At 37.0% G+C, this 22,167-nt stretch overlaps 1 protein-coding gene across 1 annotated transcript in view; it reads left to right on the top strand.

Annotated features, from left to right (window-relative positions):
- The first annotated feature begins 780 nt into the window (after nt 1-780).
- The window catches only part of LOC144251235 (broad substrate specificity ATP-binding cassette transporter ABCG2-like), a 29,250-nt gene continuing 7,863 nt past the window's right edge, over nt 781-22,167 (top strand). The window contains 10 exon segments of the mRNA XM_077794265.1: nt 781-983; nt 3,930-3,989; nt 4,487-4,601; nt 5,611-5,784; nt 8,411-8,547; nt 14,554-14,705; nt 19,193-19,297; nt 19,882-20,129; nt 20,945-21,027; nt 21,507-21,596. Of these exon segments, the coding sequence (XP_077650391.1) occupies nt 781-983; nt 3,930-3,989; nt 4,487-4,601; nt 5,611-5,784; nt 8,411-8,547; nt 14,554-14,705; nt 19,193-19,297; nt 19,882-20,129; nt 20,945-21,027; nt 21,507-21,596 (1,367 nt within the window).

Here is a 22,167-nt window from a genome sequence, read left to right as displayed (position 1 = left end):
AAACCTCTTGCACAAGACCAGTTCGCATTAATGTCTTACTCTAATTAAATATTTTAATGGGCCTTTGCAACTTATTTAGTGAAATGTTGTAAATCTACTTTATGAACGTAATATTCAGTTTTTGCTTTAAAGTATGGAGCTTCTTAACTCTTGGCTTGATTTACTTAATAATTTTCATAGTTAATTTAAAATTTTGCTAGAATTTAAATGACCATTAAGGAAATGATTTGCCATTGTGAAAAATTATGATGAAGTTTACTTTCTCAGCTGATTGAAGGTGCATAACAACCAGAAATATAAAGTCTAGAATTATAAATTCAGAGAGCTTTCTCCTGTGCTTGACTGCTTGACTAAAGTTGTATTCATAATAACAATGTTATAAACTCAAAACAAATGTGGCACATGATGATGGTGTAGGCTATCCCTCAGTGTAAGTTGTGTCGTACTATGTTTTCAAGTACTATATCAGGCACTTAAAACGCTCACCTGTCTTTTACCTCCATTATGAGTTTTGGGTACTTTTTAATTATCAGGAAATTATTTGGCATCTAATTTTGAGTGTTTCATCTAATTGAGGATTCAAAGTTGTTTTTCCTTCCATTATGGGTTCAAAGATTGTTCTCATCATAGTGATGTGGGCTGACTATTAGAAAGGAATCTAGTGCAGCACACTTTAAAACAGAATTGATTTAAATACAGTAGCAAGGGTTTACAATCACATTTATATGGACTATCAACTTACATTGTTTCCCCCTCTACAGAAAGGCAGAATATGTCAAGATGTCTTCCAGTAATGACCAGGATTATATCCCATTTTTACAAAGAAACAACAGTGACCTCCCTGAGATGACCTCCAGTGACCTGAAGACATTTCCTGAAGGGGCTGTGTTAAGTCTCCATAACCTCTGCTATCGGGAAAAAGTGAAGAGTGGCTTTGTATTTTGTAGGAAAACAGTTGAGAAAAAATTACTATCAAATATCAAGTATGTATATGAACTTTTTAAAAGACCACTTTAATGACCTATCTCAGGCATCACAGGCTTTGCCTATTACCAAAAAGTTACTATGAGCATTTGTGTTTCAGTCTTTGTGCTGGTGTATAGACACATGCTTTCATTCCTTTTGACTAAACTAGGACTAAAATGATTCCATTTAGTGAATTAAAATTGACTCATTAAAATTGATTCGTGAAATGCTGACAAGATTTTTTGTAGAAAGTAATGTCATTGACCACATGCATATTGAATTGTTGTTCAAACATACTGTGGGTATGTATATTTACCTTGCCCTTCACTTTATCTCTCCCCCCCCTTTTTTATTTGTTGGAGCGTAGAGGAGTGTGGATTACAGACTTTACCCAGGGCTTTGTGCTCCCCGGGTCATCATTCTCCCCCTGAGCTACACTCCCAATTCCTCTTGCTTATCTTTTCTTACCTGGGAGACTACTGACTCAATATACTAAGGGTCTCCTCTATTCAAGAGTTCACACTGAGTTTATGGCTTAGTGGTCTGCATCTCTACAAAGGAGGAGGCCATTGCTTTGTGCTTTGTTAGGCTTATAAAATGTAGTAAGTCTTGACGTTTTTATTTTGTTTTTACTGTTACGAACATAGCAAGCATTGTTTTTCATACTTATTCACATTTCTGGTTTTTTATTCATGATAAGGTCATATTTTTCTGGCTGCAGTGTTTCCAAACTTTCTCCTATCTGCTGGACTCAAATGGTCTCTGATGTGTGAAGGGTCACTCTCATTATCTTATTTTTGGTTTGTGTTGGATAACACTATCATTATTGAAAATGATGACAATATTTCAAGAAAAGGTCATGAGAATCTTGGTTTTTCTTTGGATTTTTGCTTTTCTGTTCATTGTTTAAGAAGACAATAAGACAAAAATTGATCATGAGAATTTATTAATTTTCCCTACTTTCTTAGAATTTTATTTTGCTTAGTTTTTATCCATATCTAGCATTTGAGCTTTCTCTTACCAATGCTAAAATTATCAAAAAAGGGCTGAGTATGTAGCTCAATGGTAGAGTGCTTGCCTTGCATGCATGAGGCACTGGGATCAATTCTCAGCATTAAATATAAATCAGTAAAAAATAAAGGTCCATTAGCCACTAAAAAAATATTATGAAAAAAAATTCTCCATTCCAGCAGATGTGTGGGTGAGGAAAATTCTTCACCCTGTTTGAGAGATTTGTCTGGTTATCTATTTTGAAATAATTTGAGATGTAAAGCTGCATGTGCATAACCCTTTCACCAGATTTCTTAACTGTCCACACTGCACTGTTTGCTCCCATCACTGTGTCTCATTTGTGTCCATTGTTACTACTGATTTTTGTGAGTCACTTGAGAGCACACTATCCACATGATACACCTTTATCCCTAGTTCTTTTAGTACTACTTTCTAGAAAGATGATTCCTGTCCTGTATGATCACTCAATTGTTTTCTGGAAGCAACCAAGAAATGATGTATCCTCAGAGTGAAGGCAGGAGAGGTCCTGAGGATCACTCTTCACTGTGTTCCTCACATAAGTGACTAACCACCACATCGTGTCTCTGCAGTCTTGTCCATCCTGGTACTTTCTAGTCCCATCCCACTGCAGGTGATGTTAAAACTGATCACCTAGTTATGTTGCTGTCTGTCAAACTTCACCATCAGATCACCATTTTCCTCTTTGTACTTGATTAATATGAATGGTGATACTCTGATATTACTCCAGAATCTTGTTGTTTATTAAACTTGAGTTTCATTCCACTGTGGTGACTCCTGTGTGGATCAGCAACCACTATGATGGTTGATAAAGGGTGAGTTCCTATTTTCATTGTCTCATAATTTGCATTCCAATTATAGGAAAAATCTTCATTCATCATTTCTCCTTTTGGTTACTGTATAGACTCATGGATTGTATTTTTTTTTAAATTTCCTTTACTGGGGACTGAACTAAGAGTTACTATACCACTAAGCTACTTCCCCAGTCCTTTTATATTTTGATTTGAGACAGTATCTTGCTAAATTTTCCAGGCTGGCTTCTAACTTGCAATCCTTCTGCATATGCATAAGGAGTCTTTGGATTACAATAGTGCACCACAGTGTCTAGTATGGATTTGTATTCTATAAAATAACACTCAATTGTAATGCTTCATTAGTATTATTTATCTTCATACTCCTATTGATGCTGATTTAGTCAGTAGGAAATTTTTGAAAACAGGTTAATTTTTTATTTTTTAACTCATCCCACCAATCTTAATTCTTTGGCATAGAAAGAAGTTCCAAATTTATTGTATACTTGCCTTCCCAGTCCTGGAATCCTCCAGTGTTTATTTTTGGAGAATGGTATTGAGAAAACATGATCTGGGTGATTTGAACACTCATTGCTATTCGGGTGTCATTGCTCCTGTGCCTTCTAAATTGACAGACCTAGGGAGTGTATGTATGCAGGTACCTACACATATTGAATATGTCTATTGCATTTGGTAGTATAGCCATTTGGACTATATTAATTCTGCCTATCCAAGAATATGGGATGTCTTTCTATTTTCTAAGTTCTTCATTTTCTTTATTCAACATCATGTAGTTATCATTGTAGAGGTCTCTCCCCTCCTTGGTTAATTTAATTCCCAGTACTTTATTTTATTTTTGAGGTTATTGTAAATGGAATAGTTGTCCAAAAAGGATCATGGTTTAAAGAATAATTGAAAGGAACTTAGAGGGACCTGATCCATCTTTCTTATAAATATTGACTAATAATAACATCCTTCATAGACTAGACTTCTGTTAACCAATAAGTCTTTTTTTCTTTGATTTTGTGCTTGTTTTCTGCCTGCAATTTCTTCAGTCTTCCTTGAGTGTATCATTGCAGAGTCTAAATAAATAGTACTGCATCTAAAGTAGAACGATAAATCATCATGCTTTTGTGTTTACAGTGGAATCATGAAACCTGGTCTCAATGCTATTCTGGCACACCAAAGTAGAGGGAAATCTTTGTGAGTATAACAGAAAATATGTCTCAACCACTTCTGTGTAGTTGTTGTGTGATTTTTAAAGGTGACTTTTTAAAGTTTACTAGGGCATAACTAAACAATTGATATGGTGATGTTGGCCATATTAGAAGTGATTGGAGAGGGGAGAAAGGGAATAATGATAAAAGTGGGAGGATGGAGCTGAAATAATAATTGAAGACAAGAATTCTATTTTTTGGTAAAGAAGCACATTGCCCGAGCTGGATCCACCAAATTCAGACAGCTAGAAACTCATTTGGGAAGACTGTGCTGGATCAGCCAACATGGCTTTGCTTATATACTTTTGGGTTTTCTTGTAACAACAACAACAACAACAAAAAGATGATGATAATTTAAACATATAAATAATTTTAGTTAAACCTCAGATTTCTGGAGTAGTAAATTTTCTAAGTTTAGCAGAATATGAGAGATATGGCCTATAATGGAGGAGAGAAATCTGTAACATACATGTCCTTTTATAGGTTGCTAAATATCTTAGCTGCAAGGAGAGATGCATCTGGATTATCTGGAGATGTTTTGATCAATGGAGCACCTCAATCTGATAATTTCAAATGTAATTTGGGTTATGTGGTTCAGGTAAGAATTCGTAAATTTGCCTTTTTTTTTCATCTGTATGAGCATACTCTTTACTTACAGCTTATTATGCTTCTAGTTGTTTATGTGACATGCTCACATAACCAATATTCATTCCACCAGCTTTCATAATCTTCCATCTCAACAGTTAAATGGAAAAGCAAGGAGGACTTGGAAAATGACCCTGTTGGACAATGTTATCAATTCTGGCTTGTGTATAATTTACAAGTGTCCACAGTTGTCCTTTTTACCCTTCTAGCATTTTTTCCTTTCCCTAGAAGATGTGTTTGCAAATCTTTGTACAAAGCAACCTGGCTGTATCTTGTTCTAGTGGGCATGATTACCTGGGCTCAAACCTGGCGTGCGGATTGAGAATGAAAATGACTTTCTTGGACTCTGCAGCTATCTTTATGTGGGTCACTGCAATTGGTATAGTTGAAAGTTTACTATTAGCTTGAACTTTACCTTGGTTATATTATTTTTATAGATCATGGATTAAGTTACATGTACTGAAATATGACTGAGGAGATTAAAATGAGACAGAAGAAGACACATGTACAGGGAAAAGTACACTCAACTTAGAAAATTAGTGAAAAAACGTCCCAGAGAGAAGTCAGTCCAGCCTGGAGCAGATTTATGATTAAGCATCTAAAATCATTACAGAGTAAAGAAACAAGTATGAAATAGGGAAAACTGAATGGAAATCTAATGATATTAAATATTATCACTAACAAATTTTAGGTATGATAATCATATTGTGGTTATGTTTTATATACACATAGAACTATATACTATGATGTCTGGAATTTTCTTCAAATTATATATGAGACAACACTGATCATGAGTTTATAATTACTGAAACTGAATTTTGAAGATGTGGAGTTTATTATATTATTCTGTCTATTTTTGAATATGTTTGGCAATTTCCTAATGGAAAGTAAAAATAGAACATTTTTTGGTAAAGGGAAAATGTTGATTCCTGATTTCAAAAATAAAAAAAAATTGCATTTAGGATGATATCGTGATGGGCACCCTGACAGTGAGAGAAAACTTACTGTTCTCAGCGGCTCTTCGGCTTCCAACGGCTATGACAAATCATGAAAAAAATAAAAGGATCAATAAAGTCATTGAAGATTTAGACCTGGATAAAGTAGCAAATTCCAAGGTAGTGTGAAAAAACCTGATAGTATCATAACCATGAAAGATGACCTCCTGTGTAGATGCTATGACCTAATTGTGTGTTCCCCAAAATGTGTGGGGTCAAAAGTGGCTGCTTTCTGTAATGATGAGAACAATGACTACTTACATACTATGAAGGTGGGAATTAAGTGGAAAAATACTCTTAATAATGGTTGTATCCTAGGAATGGAGTGTGGTCTGGTGTGGGGAGTGTTCCTCACAGGACCCTTTCCACCCTCATTGTTAAGTCATGGCTCATTTGATGTGTTTGAACTAACCCTTCTTCTTCCTGTTTCTCTTCCTGCTATTAACTGCTGTTTTCTTTCTCTTCCTCCTGGGACCTTTGTTCCATGACTTTTTTGAGGTGAATTTCTGGAATTGATAAATGACAAGAATCCAAGGATTATTGCTTTGTATGTCTAATTTTTCTTTCAAAATTGTATTTTGTCAAATTATAATTTACTTTTAATTCATATAGTCACCGAGAATTTTTGGAGCCTTTCTTTGTCAGTTTTCTTATCCCCACCTCACTCTCTCCTTTCTTTCCTTTCCTTTGCCAGTCCTATTTCCAGATCTATATTCCAGGCTTCTTTAGGTTTGAGAGGTACAGTTGTGAAAGTGTGACAAAGAGTGAAGTGTGACAGTTAATGCCTACTTAGGCATCAGAGAGAAAAATTGAGTGGAATGCATCAACTTAACACTATTGAACAGTTGAACAGTCTATAGGCAGGGATTGCTGAGCAGATATTTGAAGCTGTGTGTGATAATGAGCTACTGAGACTATAAATGGTTCACCTCCTTAAGAACTCCCCGACTTAGAAGCAATGAAAGTTGGGGTTCTACTGGCTGATGCTTCCTGTATTATTGTGGATATTCTTGCATGTGAAATATATTTGTTATGGAAGAATAACCCTAGGATGACACTATTTACCATTTATTTTTTGTGTACTTAGTGATTGAGCTGTCTTTGCTTTTCATCTGTTTATTGACTTGACTTTTGAGTTTCTTCTGTGGGATTCTACTCTATTCTTTAACATTAAGCACCCGCAGCCTTAAATTTCTTGCTTATGTTTGCTGGAAAAATATGCAGAGGTAGTCACTGACTGCCTATATTCAAATAATCTAATTGAATTCCATAGTTCATTTTTTTTTTTTTTTACTTTTGGCATTTGCAGATAAATGGATAGAGCTAGAGAAGATAATGCTAAGTGAAGTTATCCAATCCCCTCAAAACAAAAGCCAAATGTTTTATCTGATATAAGGAGGCTGATTCATAATGGGGTAGGGAGGGGAAGCATGGGAGGAATAGACAAACTCCAGATAGGGCAGAGGGGTGGAAGGGGAAGGAAGGGGGAATGGGGTTAGAAATGATGGTGGAATGTGATAGACATTATTATCCAAAGTACATGTATAAAGACACAAATTGGTGTGAATATACTTTGTATACAACCAGAGATATGAAAAATTGGGCTCTATATGTTTAAGAAGAATTGTAATGCATTCTGCTGTATATATAAATTTTAAAAAGTTAATTAAAAACAGAAAAGATAGTCTCCTTACTATAATGTGATCATTGAATCATTTAATAGAAGAGTAAATTCCTAATTCTATTCCCTTAGATTTCTTAGTTGTTAATATCTTCTTCCTTAGTTACTATAGCTATTTCTTACTGAAGTATTTTATAGAAATTATATATATATATATATATATATATATATATATATATAACCTCTTGTTATACATCTCCAACAAACCAGAACATTGCCTTCCTTGTTTTAATACCATTATCATCTAACACAATGAGTAATGTATTTACATCATCATCTATATGGAGTTCATATTAATTTGGACACATTTTCCAAATTGTGTCCAAATGTCTTTTATAGTTCAATTGTCAATAGCACCTTTGTTTGAATCCTGTTAAGAGACTCTTTGGGAACTCTGAATTTCATAATTGCTTCTAACTTTCTGCCTACCTAAAACCTTCCTTCTCTACTCACACACAGAATGACTTTGACTCATTCAAATGAGTGAGCCAATTGCCCTGTTGAATAACCTGTCTTTTTTAAGTCTGAAAAGGTAAAGTAGAAATTCTGCATTCAGTTAGGGCATGGACAATGTCAGTATGGAAAACCTTGTAGAAACTGAAAAGGTGCCAGTGTGGTATGGTAGATAGTGAACATTTCCTGGCTCTAAATGTTCCTATTTTTGGTAAGTCCACTTGGGGACTTTTGGTGAAAACAGTGTGGGAAGTTGTTAGAAGTCTAATAAATCACCATAAAGTTTTCCCCTTTTCCTCTCCTATTTTTCTCTCCCATTTTAGGCTATAATTTCACTATGTCAGGGCAATGACTCTTCATGTTCTAATAGACTATCTTAAACCTAAATATACTTAAAAACATGTAGGACTGTTCAAAGCATGGGCTTCACAGCCAGTCTCGCACTTACTTAGCAGCTCTGCTCTGACCCTCAGTTTATTCACTTTTAAGAGAAACTTCTTTCTTCTCCCCCATGTTCATTTATTTGTTGCTCACAATAATTAGGACAATGAGATAAAGTATTTCTGTCAGGACTGTTCAACAATCATACTGACTGTGCCATTCTTGCTGACAATGTAATAATCTGTGCTTTAGGTTTTATCTAGGGGAGAAAGAAAAAGGACCAGGATAGCAATGGAGCTGATCACAGATCCTCCCATCTTGTTTTTGGATAAACCAACAACTGGTTTAGATTTGAGCACTACAAATGCTGTTCTTTTGCTCCTGAAAAGGTAAAGTTCTTTCATTTATTCAATATATGATTACTTCTGTTTACCATATATTCTTGGTTCAGGGAAATCAGAATACATCACAGGCTTTCTTACTTCTTTGTTAGAGGAAAATTATAAACAAACAAAGAAATGTTATCGAGATTGATGAAATAAGAATGTAGGGAAGGAAAGTGGTAATGTGGTTGGGAAGCTGTTTTAAATAGTAGGAGGGTCAGGGAAGACCACAAGCATGTGACAGGTGAGCTGGAGTGAGACCTGATGTATCTGCAGAAAAGAGTTCTGGGTGGAAGGAGAAGCCAGTGGCCCTGAGAAAGAGAATTCCTGGTGTGTGTGGAACATCAGAGAGACCACAGAGACAGAACCTAGTAGATAAGGGGAAAGGAAACTGGGTGATTTTGGTGTAAAAACAGAATACCACAGACTGGAGGCAAACAACAGAAATTAATTTCCTTCTAGTTCTGGAGGCTGAAAGTTGATATCAAGATGTTCCACAAGGTTGTTTTTCCAAGGCCTCCTTATTGGCTTGTAGATGACCATCTTCTCCCTCTGTGCCAGTTTCTAATCGCCTCTTAACTGGACACCAGTGAGTGAGGACATTCAAGGTTCTCATGCAATCGTAATGACCAATTTCAAGACACATCTCCAAAAGTAGCCACATTCTGAGATACTGGGGGTTAGAACTTTAACATGTGAGTTTTGGGGAAGCCAGAATTCAGCCATTCACAGTTAGAAATGATGTGAGATGAAGTTGGGCTGGCCTAGGTCTCCTAGGCCAGTGGTAAATATATGGCTTTCTATTGTTTTTGCTAGGGACATGGGGTCATTTTTTGTCTTATTAAAGATACAACAAGCTTTCATTTGCCATTCTAGAATTGGGAACAATGAATGTTCAATGAACTGAGCAAAGGGTGTTGGCTTTATAGGAAGAAAAGGGCAGAAGAAAGAAGAGAACATATAGCAGAGAGGTTATTAGAAAGTTACTTTCCTTAAGGGGTTAAACAGAGGGCCTTCCTTGTAATGCAACTCAGGTAATATAGAGCTCTTATGATTGGTTACTGAGAATCTGATTTTTGAAAACAGACCCATTTAAATCTAGTTTGATTACCTTGCACTTAACACAAAAGACTCATGGAAGCATTTTGAGCATATTAGAGCAGGGCAATGGCTATAGGGAAGGCTGTGAAGTTCGGATAGGATGAATGAAGGACTCTAAGAAGGAACTGTTGAGGCAGGATGGGGTCTGGACTAAGGTGCCCATGCTGCAGTGGTGAGGAGCACAGGTTCTGAATCTGTTTGAGGCTGGAAAAAACAATCAGTTTGGGCAGTGGACCTGGGCTTTGAGAATTGAGAGAATGATGCCTGAGATTTGGGGCCTATTAAGAGGAAGAATGAAGCAAAAGAAATGACAATAGCTTTTATTAAGAAGTGAGAACTGGGGCTGGGGATGTGGCTCAAGTGGTAGCGCGCTCACCTGGCATGCGTGCGGCCTGGGTTCCATCCTCAGCACCACATACAAACAAAGATGTTGTGTACGCCAAAAACTAAAAAATAAATATTAAAATTCTCTCTCTCTCTCTCTCTCTCTCTCTCTCTCTCTCTCTTTAAAAAAAAAAAAAGAAGAGAGAACTGTGGAGCTGGACATGGTGGCATATGTCTGTAATCCCAGCAGCTTGGATGCTGAGGCAGGAGGGTCATGAGTTCAAAGCCAACCTCAGCAATTTAGTGAGGCTCTAAGCAACTCAGTGAGACCTGTCTCTAAATATAATACAAAAAAGGACTAGGGATGTGGCTCAGTGGTTAAGTGCCCTTGAGTTCAATTCCCAATAACAAAAAGAAAAAAAAAAATGGAAGACTGTGAAAGGAAAGTTTATAGGAAACAACATTTCAAAAGTTAACTTTTAAATTCATTTGAAAGTATAAAAAATAATTTCAAAATTATAAGATGGCTCCAAGAATATTACAAATAAAATCCACTCTTCTCTCCTAGACTCTCCAATTGTTACATTTTACTGCATTTTCTTGCTCTCCATGTCTCTGCTCACCATTACATAGATTTTTTTTTACATCATCCTCTCTCACTACTGAATACTCCTTAGTTTAAACTCCAAGATATAAAGACACTATACCATATCAACCTCCCAGTGAGGAACTTAACAATGACAGCTTCACAATTATTGAGTCCTTCAACTCCAGTCAGATGTCACAAGCTCACCCTGCTTTCTTTCTCTCTCAGGATTCTGAAGAAACACGTATTTCCTGGATGTTTCATTTTTTATCCTCTAATATGGAAAAGATGCTCAATCTTTCTCTGGCTCTCATGTGGTTGAGTTAGGACATTTCATGAGTGACCTTCAGATGGTCTATTACAGTTGTTTAGGCTGACTCAGGCATGAAACTATGCTGAGTTCCCAGGATAACACACCTGAGCTTCACCCACCACAGCTGGTGTACACCTCCATCATCTGATCACATTGATGTCTGCTGGAGTTCTCTTCTGATAAATTACTGTTTTCCCCACACTGGAATAGATTAGTATATTATTGGGAAATAAAATAGACTATTTAATGCCAAATTCTATTCCTCATCAAATGTCCCCCACCAATTTTAGATGCACCCAAATCTCCTGCTCTTGTGGTAGCTGCCCAACATGTAATTGTTGACAGCATATCTAAAAAAGAGGTGTTTCATCTTCCCTATTCATTTCCCATATGATTCAGTGAGTCAGAATCTCTATTACTCCCTGTTTTAGTGATCAAGTTGATTCTGATTGGGCCTATTAGAGTTCATTCAATGTGGCTTTTGTGTTTCTTTGACTTCTCCCTAATCATTTGTCCAGCATTTCTTTCCTTTGTGGTCATTATGATGTTCCATGCTCATGTTGTACTATATCAGCCATTTGTAGAAGGTGCCCTTGGTTAGAAACCAAGATCTGGTTGTTTAGTGCACTTACTACTATTGGAGTGGCTTAGCTTCTAGTGGCATTGCCTTTAGTAGACAAATCTAGGAAATATACATGTGTAAGTGTGTGTGTGTACACACATATAAAGTAGAAATCTGATTCTATATTTTATTTGCTCAGATAATAATTATAAATATACTTACATGTGCATTTATGAGTCTCTGTGTGATTTGCACATTGTATGTACCCAATCTGCCACTGAGCAACATTACCAACACCTACATGTGAATTTCTGATAGTCAGTCACAAATAAACATACATCTGCAAATGTTGACATTTCTTTTAGCATTTAATGTTATCATTAAAATCCCATGAATTCATAATAATATTCCTAATTCCAATCTAACAATTCAGTGTATTTTAAAATATTTTTTTAGTTGTAGATGGACAGCTATACTTTATTTTATTTGTTTATTTTTATGTGGTGCTAAGGATCAAACCAGTGCCTCACTCATGCTGGGCAAGTGCTCTGCCACAGAGCTACCACCCTAGCCCCCTTCAGTGTTATTTTAAATTTTGTCCTTTCAATCTTTGCAAGTCACTTTAGACAGTCAGAGATATGGCCCATTATCTCAATATATTTGCTTATTTTCTCAGTTAAGTAATTTAATTGTTTAATGCAATCAGTCTCCCAGTTGCTTTGGTCTACCACCTCTGGAACCCCTCTGCCTTGTATTTTAAGCTGCCAGACACACCACCTTCATGGCTCACCCTCTCTATCACTATGTCACTTCCTCTGGTGCCCATGCCCCCATAAGCAAGGTTCTGTGCTAGCAGAGAAGAAACAGAAAGATGCAAAGATGGATAATTAAACATCTTCATTTTGAAATGTAAAGTGCACATACAAGTGTAGATGCCAAGTTATGGGTCTAGCCTTCTGGTACCATTTCAGAATATACCCAAGATATTTTTATTATTTAGAAATATGTTAATGATGTTTATTAGCAAATGATGGATTGATACAAAATATATAACTGCTTTCTTTATGCTTTGCACTACGTAGCACACAAGCATGCTGCCTACTTCAGGGAGCTCTAATTGGTCATTCTAAATGACTTATGTGTATTCTTATCATCAATGGTCTAGTTATAATACATATTCTATTTCTTTAGACTGAGACAGAGCCTAAGATTCTCCACAGGAGAATCAAACAGGGGATTCTGATAACATTGCCACTGGTCCTCAGACAACATTTTGGGAAGCAGGGCTGTCATGCAATTATGCTTCCTGCTTCCAGTCCAGCTCCCTATTACCTGCTGGCTACAATTGTGTTTTTTGAATGAAGACTTAATCGTCCCTTTTTTGGGGGATCTCTTTAGTTATTTTCTTCATCCAACATCTAATATCTCACTATCAAACACATACACACACATAAGTCCTGCTTTATAAAAAAAAAAGAGCTTCTTTTAGTTTCCAAAATAAGCATTTTTTAAAATTTCATGCTTTGTTTATTTTTTTCTCCAAGAATGAGCTGTCTTCTATTCTTAGATCACTCCTGTTGAGACTTTTGATGGTCTACTAGTATTATCTTCATAATGGGATGTAAGTCTCCTATTTTGCTTAAATGGAACCCTCATCTAATTCTATTTCCCATTGTACTGAAATTATTGGCATACTGGCCTGATTATCTTTGAGGCAAAGCATCTTTCCACACACAGTTAGCATATACTAGCTGCTTCTCAAGTATGCATATTCAAGCTGTCTTCTCATAATTTTTTTTAGTACTAAAGTTTGAACCTTGGGGTGCTCTACCACTGAACTATATCTCCAGTTCTTTTAATTTTTGTTGTCTTTTTTTTTAAAGACAGGATCTCACTCAATTTCCCAGGTTTGCCTCAAATTTGCAATCCTCGTTCCTTACCCTCCTGAATACCTAGGTTTAAAAGCATGTACCTTTATGCCTGGTCCCTAAAGTATTTCAAATATAGTTTTTCAACAGTGATTTTGTCATTGTGTCTTCTACCCATAAGCTATAACTCCTTTGTAAAGGAAGTTTAGCACTGCTTATACTGTAGAATTAAACCAGAAATCAAATTCAAAGTTTTTTCCCTGGTATTCGATAACCCTTTGATCATTTGCTTGAACGTTAAGCCTGAAATGTAAAAAGAAGAAAATAAGTACATCGGAACTGCCTTATAACAATATTGTGAACATGAAAACATGGCTGTTTCTAAAGCATTTAGCAAACACATAGTAATGTTAATTGTTTTATCAGGTTAGAAGAATGAAAATTAAACCTAAAAGATATAAATGATCAAGGAGAATTTACCATTTGACACCTTTAATAATATTTACTCTATAACTCATTTTCAAACTCAAGTGTACTTACAGATTACCTGGGATGCTTCTTAAAAATATGGACTCCTACCAGGTGCAGTGGCCCATGCCTGTAATCCCAGCAGCTCAGGTGGCTGAAGTAGGAGGATAACAATTCAAAACCAGCCTCAGCAACTTAGCAAGGCCCAAAACAACTTAATAAGACCCTGTCTCTAAATACAAAATAAAAGAGGGCTAACTGGTTAAGCATCCCTGGATTCAATCCCAGGTACAAAAAAATAAAAAATAAAAATTAATCCCTGTACCCACCCCTATATCTTAATTCAAAATCTGGGAAGACTATCCAGGAATCTTTATAGTAGATTCCAGACTGTTGATTCACAATCCTTTAAGAAGTCCAGTTTTTTTTTTTTTTTTTTTTTGAGAGAGAGAGAGAGAGAGAGAGAATTTGTAATATTTATTTTTTAGTTTTTGGTGGACAGAACATCTTTATTTTTATGTGGTGCTGAGGTTCGAACCCAGCACCCCGCACATGCCAGGTGAGCTACCGCTTGAGCCTCATCCCCAGCCCATGTCCTAGTGTTTTTAATAAAAATATTGAATTTCATTTCCCCAGTAATCATGTAGATAATATAAAATGAGATGAGAACTCCATAAGAGAAAATCAAGTAGAACTGGGAACAAATGGTCTAATAGCAAGAATAAAATATTTTACCAAGAAGTTCAGGATTCATATATTTAATGATTCATTGTTTTCCCTTTTAACTTAGGATTTCTCAGCAGGGACGAACGGTTATCTTCTCTATTCATAGACCTCACTATTTCATCTTCAAGCTGTTTGACAGCCTCACCATCTTGGCTTCAGGAAAATTAATGTACCATGGTCCTGCACAGAAGGCTTTGGAATACTTCTCATCAGCAGGTGTAGTAGACATTTTGCATGTACTTGATCCTTCATTCATCCTATTTTGGGAGAGAGCAGAGAAGTCCACAGGAGTGCTGTTTGATAATATAGAGGTACCTGGAATTCCACCTCCCTAAAACATCTTTGGTTACTTTGGTGCCAGAATTTTTCTTCATTTTGGCAGTGCTTGTTTGTTTTTTAGGTCTCTTTCTTTTTCCTCTCCTATCTGAGTATGCATGTGTGTGTGCATCTGAGTATTTTTACTGGACCTGTCTGATATGATTCTCAGTTATTGATTGGTAGTCAGATTTCTATTGTGACAAAACACCTGAGAAAAACAACTTATAAAAAGATAATTTATTTTGGCTCACAGTTTCAGAGACTTCTGTCTATGGTCAGCCGGCTCCATTGCTTTGGACCTGAGCTGAGACAAGGAAGAATCTCATGAGGAAGAATATGGTAGAGGAAAGTTGCTCAGTTCATGGCTGCTAGGAAGCAGAAAGGGAGAGAGAAAGAGGGAGAGAGAGGAAGGGAGAGGGAGAGGGAGAGGAAGAGGGAGAGAGAAAGGGAGAGGGAGAAGGAGAAGGAGAGGGAGAGGGAGAGGGAGAGGGAGAGGGAAGAGGGGGAGGAGGAGGAGGAGGAGGAAGAGGAGGAGGGGGAGGAGGAGGGGGGGATAATGATGACCAGAGAGGAGGGGAGAGGTGGGGAGGGGAGGGGAAGGGAATGTAATTTCAAATTGTTCCATGGCATGCTCCCAGTGACCTATTTCCTCCAACTAGGTCCCACCTCCCAGGAGGAGTAATTGGAATTATTAATACATCAAATGGATTAATCCACATGAAGTTAGAACTTTTATATCCAATTGTTTCTTAAAAGCCCCACCTTTGGACATTTTTCCACTGAGGACCAAGCCTTGTACACAGGAATCTTTGTGGGACACTTCATATGCCAACCATAAATTTCTACCCTGGTCCCAAGAAACTCATGCCTATCTCATAATGCAAAATGCATTCAGTCCCAAGAATCCCCATAGCCTTAACAGTTCTACCAGGTCTCAAAAGTCTAATTTCAATATCTCCTCTAAGATTCAAGACAAAACCTTAGCTGTACACTCTTATATTAAAAAAATGTTCTATGCTTCCAACATATAATGACAGAGTAAACCTTCCCATTCTAAAAGGGTGAAATAGGCACATAGAATGAAGGGATTGGACCAAAGCAGTGAAAACATTAAATTCTGTAGGTCCACGTTTAGCTTCTGAGGCAATGGTAGCAAGATCTGGGCTCTTAGGGCTGGGGAAGCCCCTCCTCCTCTGTCCTTACTGGTTGTAACCCCTATGGCTCCTTCTTCTGGTTCTGCTCCTAGTCTGCAGCTTTCCTTGGGAGACATTCTACATTCTAGGGATCTCTTAATTCCTGGAATTCCACTGCATCATTTGCTTCACTCTCAAAGTTTCACACTTTGTCTTCTCAGGGTTCACCTTCAGGATTCCAACTCTGAAACACACTATCTGGCTCTCAGGCTTTCATTTGAACTCTCTGTTGAAGTCTGAGAGACTCCTCTAACTCTAGCATCCTGCATTCCTGCAAAACCAGCATCATGTGGATGATAGCAAACTGTACAGCTAGCCACAGCTCTCTTCTGGACCTCTTGAACCATGGTAGCAGCAGTTCTGAATGCATGTGCAGCTAAGCAGGGTGTTTTAGTTAGCTTTTTCACCACTGCAACTAAAAGACCTAATCAGCACAATTGTAGAGGAGGAAAAGATTATTTTGGACTCACAGTTTCAGAGGTCTCAATGGATAGACAGCAGACTCCTTTCCTCCGGGCTCAAGATGAGGCAGAAAATCAGAAGAGTGTGGCAGAGGGAACCAGTTCACATGATGATCAGTAAGTGGATACAGGTCTTCACGTGCCAGATAGAAAAGCCACGCCTCCAGTTCCCACCTCTTCCAGCAACTCCCTACCACTTCACTTACTCTCAGTTAATCCCTATCACTGATTGAGTTAACACTCTTACAACCCAATATTTCTCCTCTGAATCTTGTTGCATTATCTCACATGTGAGCCTTTGGGGGACACCTCACATCCAAACCATAACACAGGGTGAAAGGAATCCTAGGGAAAGACCTTCTTAGGCACCCCTGTGCTAAGGACTCTTCTTAAAGTCTGTCAACATGTTTTCATTTTTACACACTTGAGCCTGTTATGCAGGTTGGTCAATTCCTGAATGCCCTCAAGGCATCTCTCCTATTGTCTCTATGAGAAATACTTGTTTTGCTTTTAGTCATGCTAAATTCTGGCCAAACTACAAAATTTTCAAAATCTTTCTGCTCTGATATTTAGTCCTGATTTTTTATTATAAAGATGGTCAAACAGATCAAAATGCTGTGCTGCACTGAAATTTCCTCCACCAGATTAATTAGTCCATCACATTTAAATTCAACTTCATACAAAGCCTAAGGACATGGAAAAGTGTACATATGTTCTTTTCCAGGATGTATTACTAATGGCCTCCAGTCTGGTTCCCCAAAGAGTCCTCACTTCCATCTGAAACTCATGAATGTAATCTTTACTGTCTGCATTCCTATGGGCATTCTGGTCTTCTGACCTCCCACCAGAATTGTTCAATAAGCTCTGTTTAAAATATCTTAAGGCTTCTGTAGCTGTCATCACCAAACCTTTCCAGATATCTCCTGCAAATCACTTCCAAAGGCTTCTTAACCACATGGGTAGGCACAGTCATAGCAATGACTCCTATTCTTGGTACATATTTTCTGATAGTCGACTTTTCATCACTGTGATAAATACATGAGAAAATAAACTTTGATGAGGAAAGATTTATTTTGACTAATGATTCCAGAGGTTTCAATTCACCTTCAGTTGGCTCCATTACTTTGGGACTGTGATAAGGCAGAACCTCATGGCAGAAGGACATGGCACAGGAAAGCTGCTTAGCTCAAGACATCCAGGAAGTAGAATGAGAGGGGGGGATGGCAAGGGAAACATAAAACCTTTAAGGAGATGGCCCCACTCACCAACTTCCTCCATCTAGGTCCCATCTCCCAGTAATTTATTCATATTTTTAATTAATCACATGTATTAATTCACTAAGGAGATTATAGTCCTCATGAGCCAATCATTTTCTAAAAATCCCACCTCCCAACATTGCTACATTGGGGACCAAGTTCTAAACATATGAATCTGGGGAAGGAGATACTTCAAATCCAAACCGTTACAGTGCTCTTTTCCTGAAAGTTCATTATTTAACTGGTTGTACTGTCATCTAGTTATTCTGTCATTTCAATATTTTTGGAAAGTACCAGTATTACTTTCTTCTTGATCATAGAATCAATTGTGGTTTATCTATGTTGACTTGGCAGTGATCTTGCTCTGCCTTGATAAGGGCTCATGAAGATGCTACACCACTTTCTAGGAACATTATATTTAAGATTTATGAATTGAATGGGTGTGAATAATAGTCAATAGAATGTGTGGTTCTAAATTCATTTTTAATGAACCAATGTTTCTGAGCTTCCTGGTTCTATTTCATATTGAATTATGTGTTTTTTTAAAAATGGCTCCAAAAATCTACTTAAAGACATGTGGAGATGATCATACGTGTTTCTCCATGACTCCAAATGCAGTAGTGAATACTCACTAGCTATTTTTTTTTGTTTATTTTAATCTCTGTCATTTAAATATAACCTGGGCTTAGGTTGTGGCTCAGTGGTAGAGTGTGTTAGGCACGGAGTTCAATTCTCAGCATCATAAGTAAATAAATAAATAAAATAAAAGTCCATCAACAACTAACAAACTATTTGAAAAATAAAATAAAATAAATCTAACCAAGCATGTATGAGTCTGGAGAGTCCAGTGGAGATGAATTTGAGAGTCAGACTTCAGGCTCTCTTCAGATGATTGTGCCAAAAGAAGCTGAGGTGGTAGTTCAGGTATAACCTGCTGGTCATGTTCTCAAGAATGCTGCTCCATATTTGGAATATGGCAGCATGTGAGGTGATCATTTGCACCTCCAAATTCAGTAGGCAGAGAAGCAGTCATGGCTGCATGCACAGGGAAGTTTCGGCAGTCCCTACGTGAACTCAAAAACATACTGTACCCAGGCCTTTAATACTTTTTTTCTGGACCTAGTTTTAGTACTGGGAAGTACTAAAGTTTAGTACTGGGAAGTACTAAGTTCACTGGGAAGTACTAAGCTTAGTACTGGGAAGCACCAGAGCATATTGATAGCTGTTCTGTTCGAGTTTCATGATTTATGATACCCACACATGTATTGCTGGCAGATAGAATATTGTTGAAAGTCTGCATGAATGAATAGGATGAAAGAAAGTACAAATTTGTGAGGTGAGAAGAGAGCAAGAAGAGGAGGGAGAAATTTTAAGATTCTGTCTTCCCTAGCCTCACCTCCATCACCATCTGGAAATGAGACCTGTTTACATTCCAAGACCATCATGCTGAGTTCTTGGGTTGTCTCCTTTTACAGGTTATTCCTGTGAGCCCCACAATGACCCTGCTGACTTTTTCCTGGACGTCATTTATGGAATTTCCTCTGCTGTGGTATTAAACAGAGAGGAAGAAGACCATGAAGGTATGTGAATCTTTTAGATTCACAGATATTTGCCTAATTGGTTTGACCAAAGCTTAGCAATGTGGTGGCTCATTAAAACTTAGCTTTGTGAATTCACGTTTATGCCATGTTCTGATGCCAGCCAATAGATAGACTTTATTGTCAATGAGTGCTGTGTTTTATATTCAATTTATGAATGAGCAATTATATGATGCTGTTATTGTAAGAGGAAAATTCACTAAAAATAATTTTGCTTATTATTTATTGTACTTTTATAATAAAAATTGGTACTTTATGTATTTTCTCCTAGTAGAAAATAAGGACAAGGTTTTTATACTAAGAAATATAACTCTTTGTGGTAAGAAGTCTATTTCAAGAACTGAGATCCAAATTGTTAGGGAAAGGTCGAGTGAGTTTTTTCTATCCATATGATTATGGCAGAATCTGGCCAATTAGCTGTGTTTACTAATGTTTACATCAATGACAACACTCATGATAGCTTTAGAATAAAATTGTTATCTCATAAATGAGTCACAGAAAATTGGGTTAAGTCAGTTCTTGTCTGCTAATAATATTTCCCTTCTTTATCTATTTTTCTTCTAAAGTCAGCCACAATGAAGAACGTCCTAAGAGAGAAAAAACAGTTATAAAAACATTAGCTGAGTTTTATGCTATCTCCTCCCTGTACAAAGACACAAAAGCTGAATTAGAAGAACTCTCAGGTGGTCTTAAGAAGAGGAGACCAGCCTTCATGGAAACCACCTATGTCACCTCCTTCTGTCACCAACTCAGATGGATTTCCTGGCGTTCATTCAAAAACTTGCTGCCTAATTACAGGACCTCTATAGAGAGGGTAATCTGAAAGATTCTTTTCATTTTGCTGTGAGATTCTTATGTGGGAGCAATTGGGTTCTGATATAGTCTACTTAAGAATTATGAGTATTTTTTTCTTTTTCTTATTTCTAATGTAAGAATTTTCACTTGAAACTTCTTAAAGTATAAAATAGTTGCCTAATATGTTGGTATATGCCTGTATTCCCAGCTACTCAGGAGGCTGAGGTAGGAGGATCACAAGTTAGAGACAAACCTGGGAATGTAGCAAGACCCTATGCAAAACAAAAAGTGCTGGGGATGTGGCTCAGTATGAGCATATTTGCCTTGCATATGTGAGATCCTGGATGTAATCCTGATTATGGGAAATGGGCAGGTGGAAAATGTGCATGTTTTCTGGCAGAAGAGTTGAGAGCTCAGTTGAAGTCATCCCTCTTAGCTGCATGGTCTTTAATTTGTTCCCAGATCAACTTTGCCAGGTGCCTGCATTGCCTTGCTACTATGTTGTAGGACATTCATAGGTCCTGCTCCTGAACTGGGCCCTGAACTGGGAATACTTGGTAGACACTGAGAGGAGTCTTGGCCATTCCAATAATCTGCTCTGTTATTCTCTCAATTTAACAAAAACAGGTTAGTGTTCAACTTAATTTAGAAAGTAGTGTAATAGTGTGCACTGTATTCTGATTCTCTCTGAGACTTTGGCCAAGCCATGTAAATTGTTTATCTCAGTGGTGAAATCTGATTATGAAGCTGTATATTTTATCATAAATGGTGTACATTTTTCACTTCTAATTGAAACTATTTCCTTTATCTTTTTCATTTTCCTTTTTTAAAAAGATCATTACCACAATCATAGGTGGACTTGTTACAAGTTCTATTCTCCTTCACCTAAAAAATGATTGCACCGAAATCCAGATAAGGTAAGTAAATTTTAATCAATGCTGTTATTTTTTTCAAGCTTGGAAAAATCCATTTCATATTTTTTGAATATAAGTATTGAGTAAACATTATATTCATTGTGGGTAGGATGTGTTCATGCATTGAAAAATGAGTGGAAAATTAATTTTATGTTTCATATATATTTGTATCTATTTATTGTTGAACTGTATACATCATAAATTTTACCCTTTTAACCCTTTTTGAATGTACAGTTACTGTTCAGTGCATCAAGCACCTGCTCATTGTGCAACTATAGCCAATATCCAACCCCAGAATGTTTTTTTTTTTTTTTTTTGTCTTCCCACACAGAATTTCTATACCCTACACTGGGAGAGACCTCATGGGGTCATTCTTCCTCTCTCTTTTAACCAGAATAGTAATTTTTTTCTTCTTCCTTTCTTTCTTTTTTTTATGGAAAAAAAAAAACTATGGTTCTTTTGTTTCTGTTCTGTCCTGGCAGGACCTGGACACTCTGTCTGCTAATTGGCTTTCAGTGTTTACCCAACCTGTCAGCAAAGGAGACCTTTGCACTTGAGAAGAAGCTCTTTATGTGAGTAGATCTCTATTTTAGGAAGGAGCTTGTTGTCTGATGACTAAATTGGTGATATCCATAATTGGACCAAGGATCTGATTGGGAGAATATCAGTATTTTTCTTTTCTTTCATATGTTGATTTGTTTAAAGGATGAATACAAGTCATATATACCTATTATGTACAGTATGAGCTTTCAAAGTATGTGCAGAGATAACCAGTATTAACTAAAAGAAATGAACAGGGTAGAAAGTCAAGTGTATGGGGCCTCCTGCCAAAGGAAGAGTGAGTTTTGGGGTGAGGTGTAGTCAGCAAATTCCAGTGCTGCAGAGAAAGCAAGTAATAGAGGGGCTGAAATTATCTTTTTGTTTCTAGAAAAAAACAAATCAAGATGACTCTAGCAAGAACATTTTGAGGAGCTAGGTAGAATTGTAGTGGTGGGTTAATCAGCAAATTAGCAGTAGTAGATAAAGCTGACAAATAATTGAAGGTGTGCAGCCTTCAGTAGATTTAAGAATGGAATAAATCAAAGGAAAAGAAGAAAAGGTTCAGTTTTTCTCTTGAGATTTTCAAATATAAAGGAGATTTGC

This window comes from Urocitellus parryii (assembly GCF_045843805.1).
Source record: "Urocitellus parryii isolate mUroPar1 chromosome 10 unlocalized genomic scaffold, mUroPar1.hap1 SUPER_10_unloc_2, whole genome shotgun sequence".
In the NCBI taxonomy this organism is placed as follows: Eukaryota; Metazoa; Chordata; class Mammalia; order Rodentia; family Sciuridae; genus Urocitellus; species Urocitellus parryii.
The sequence above is the reverse complement of the archived record's forward strand: the minus strand, read 5'-3'. Positions and strand labels throughout refer to the sequence as shown.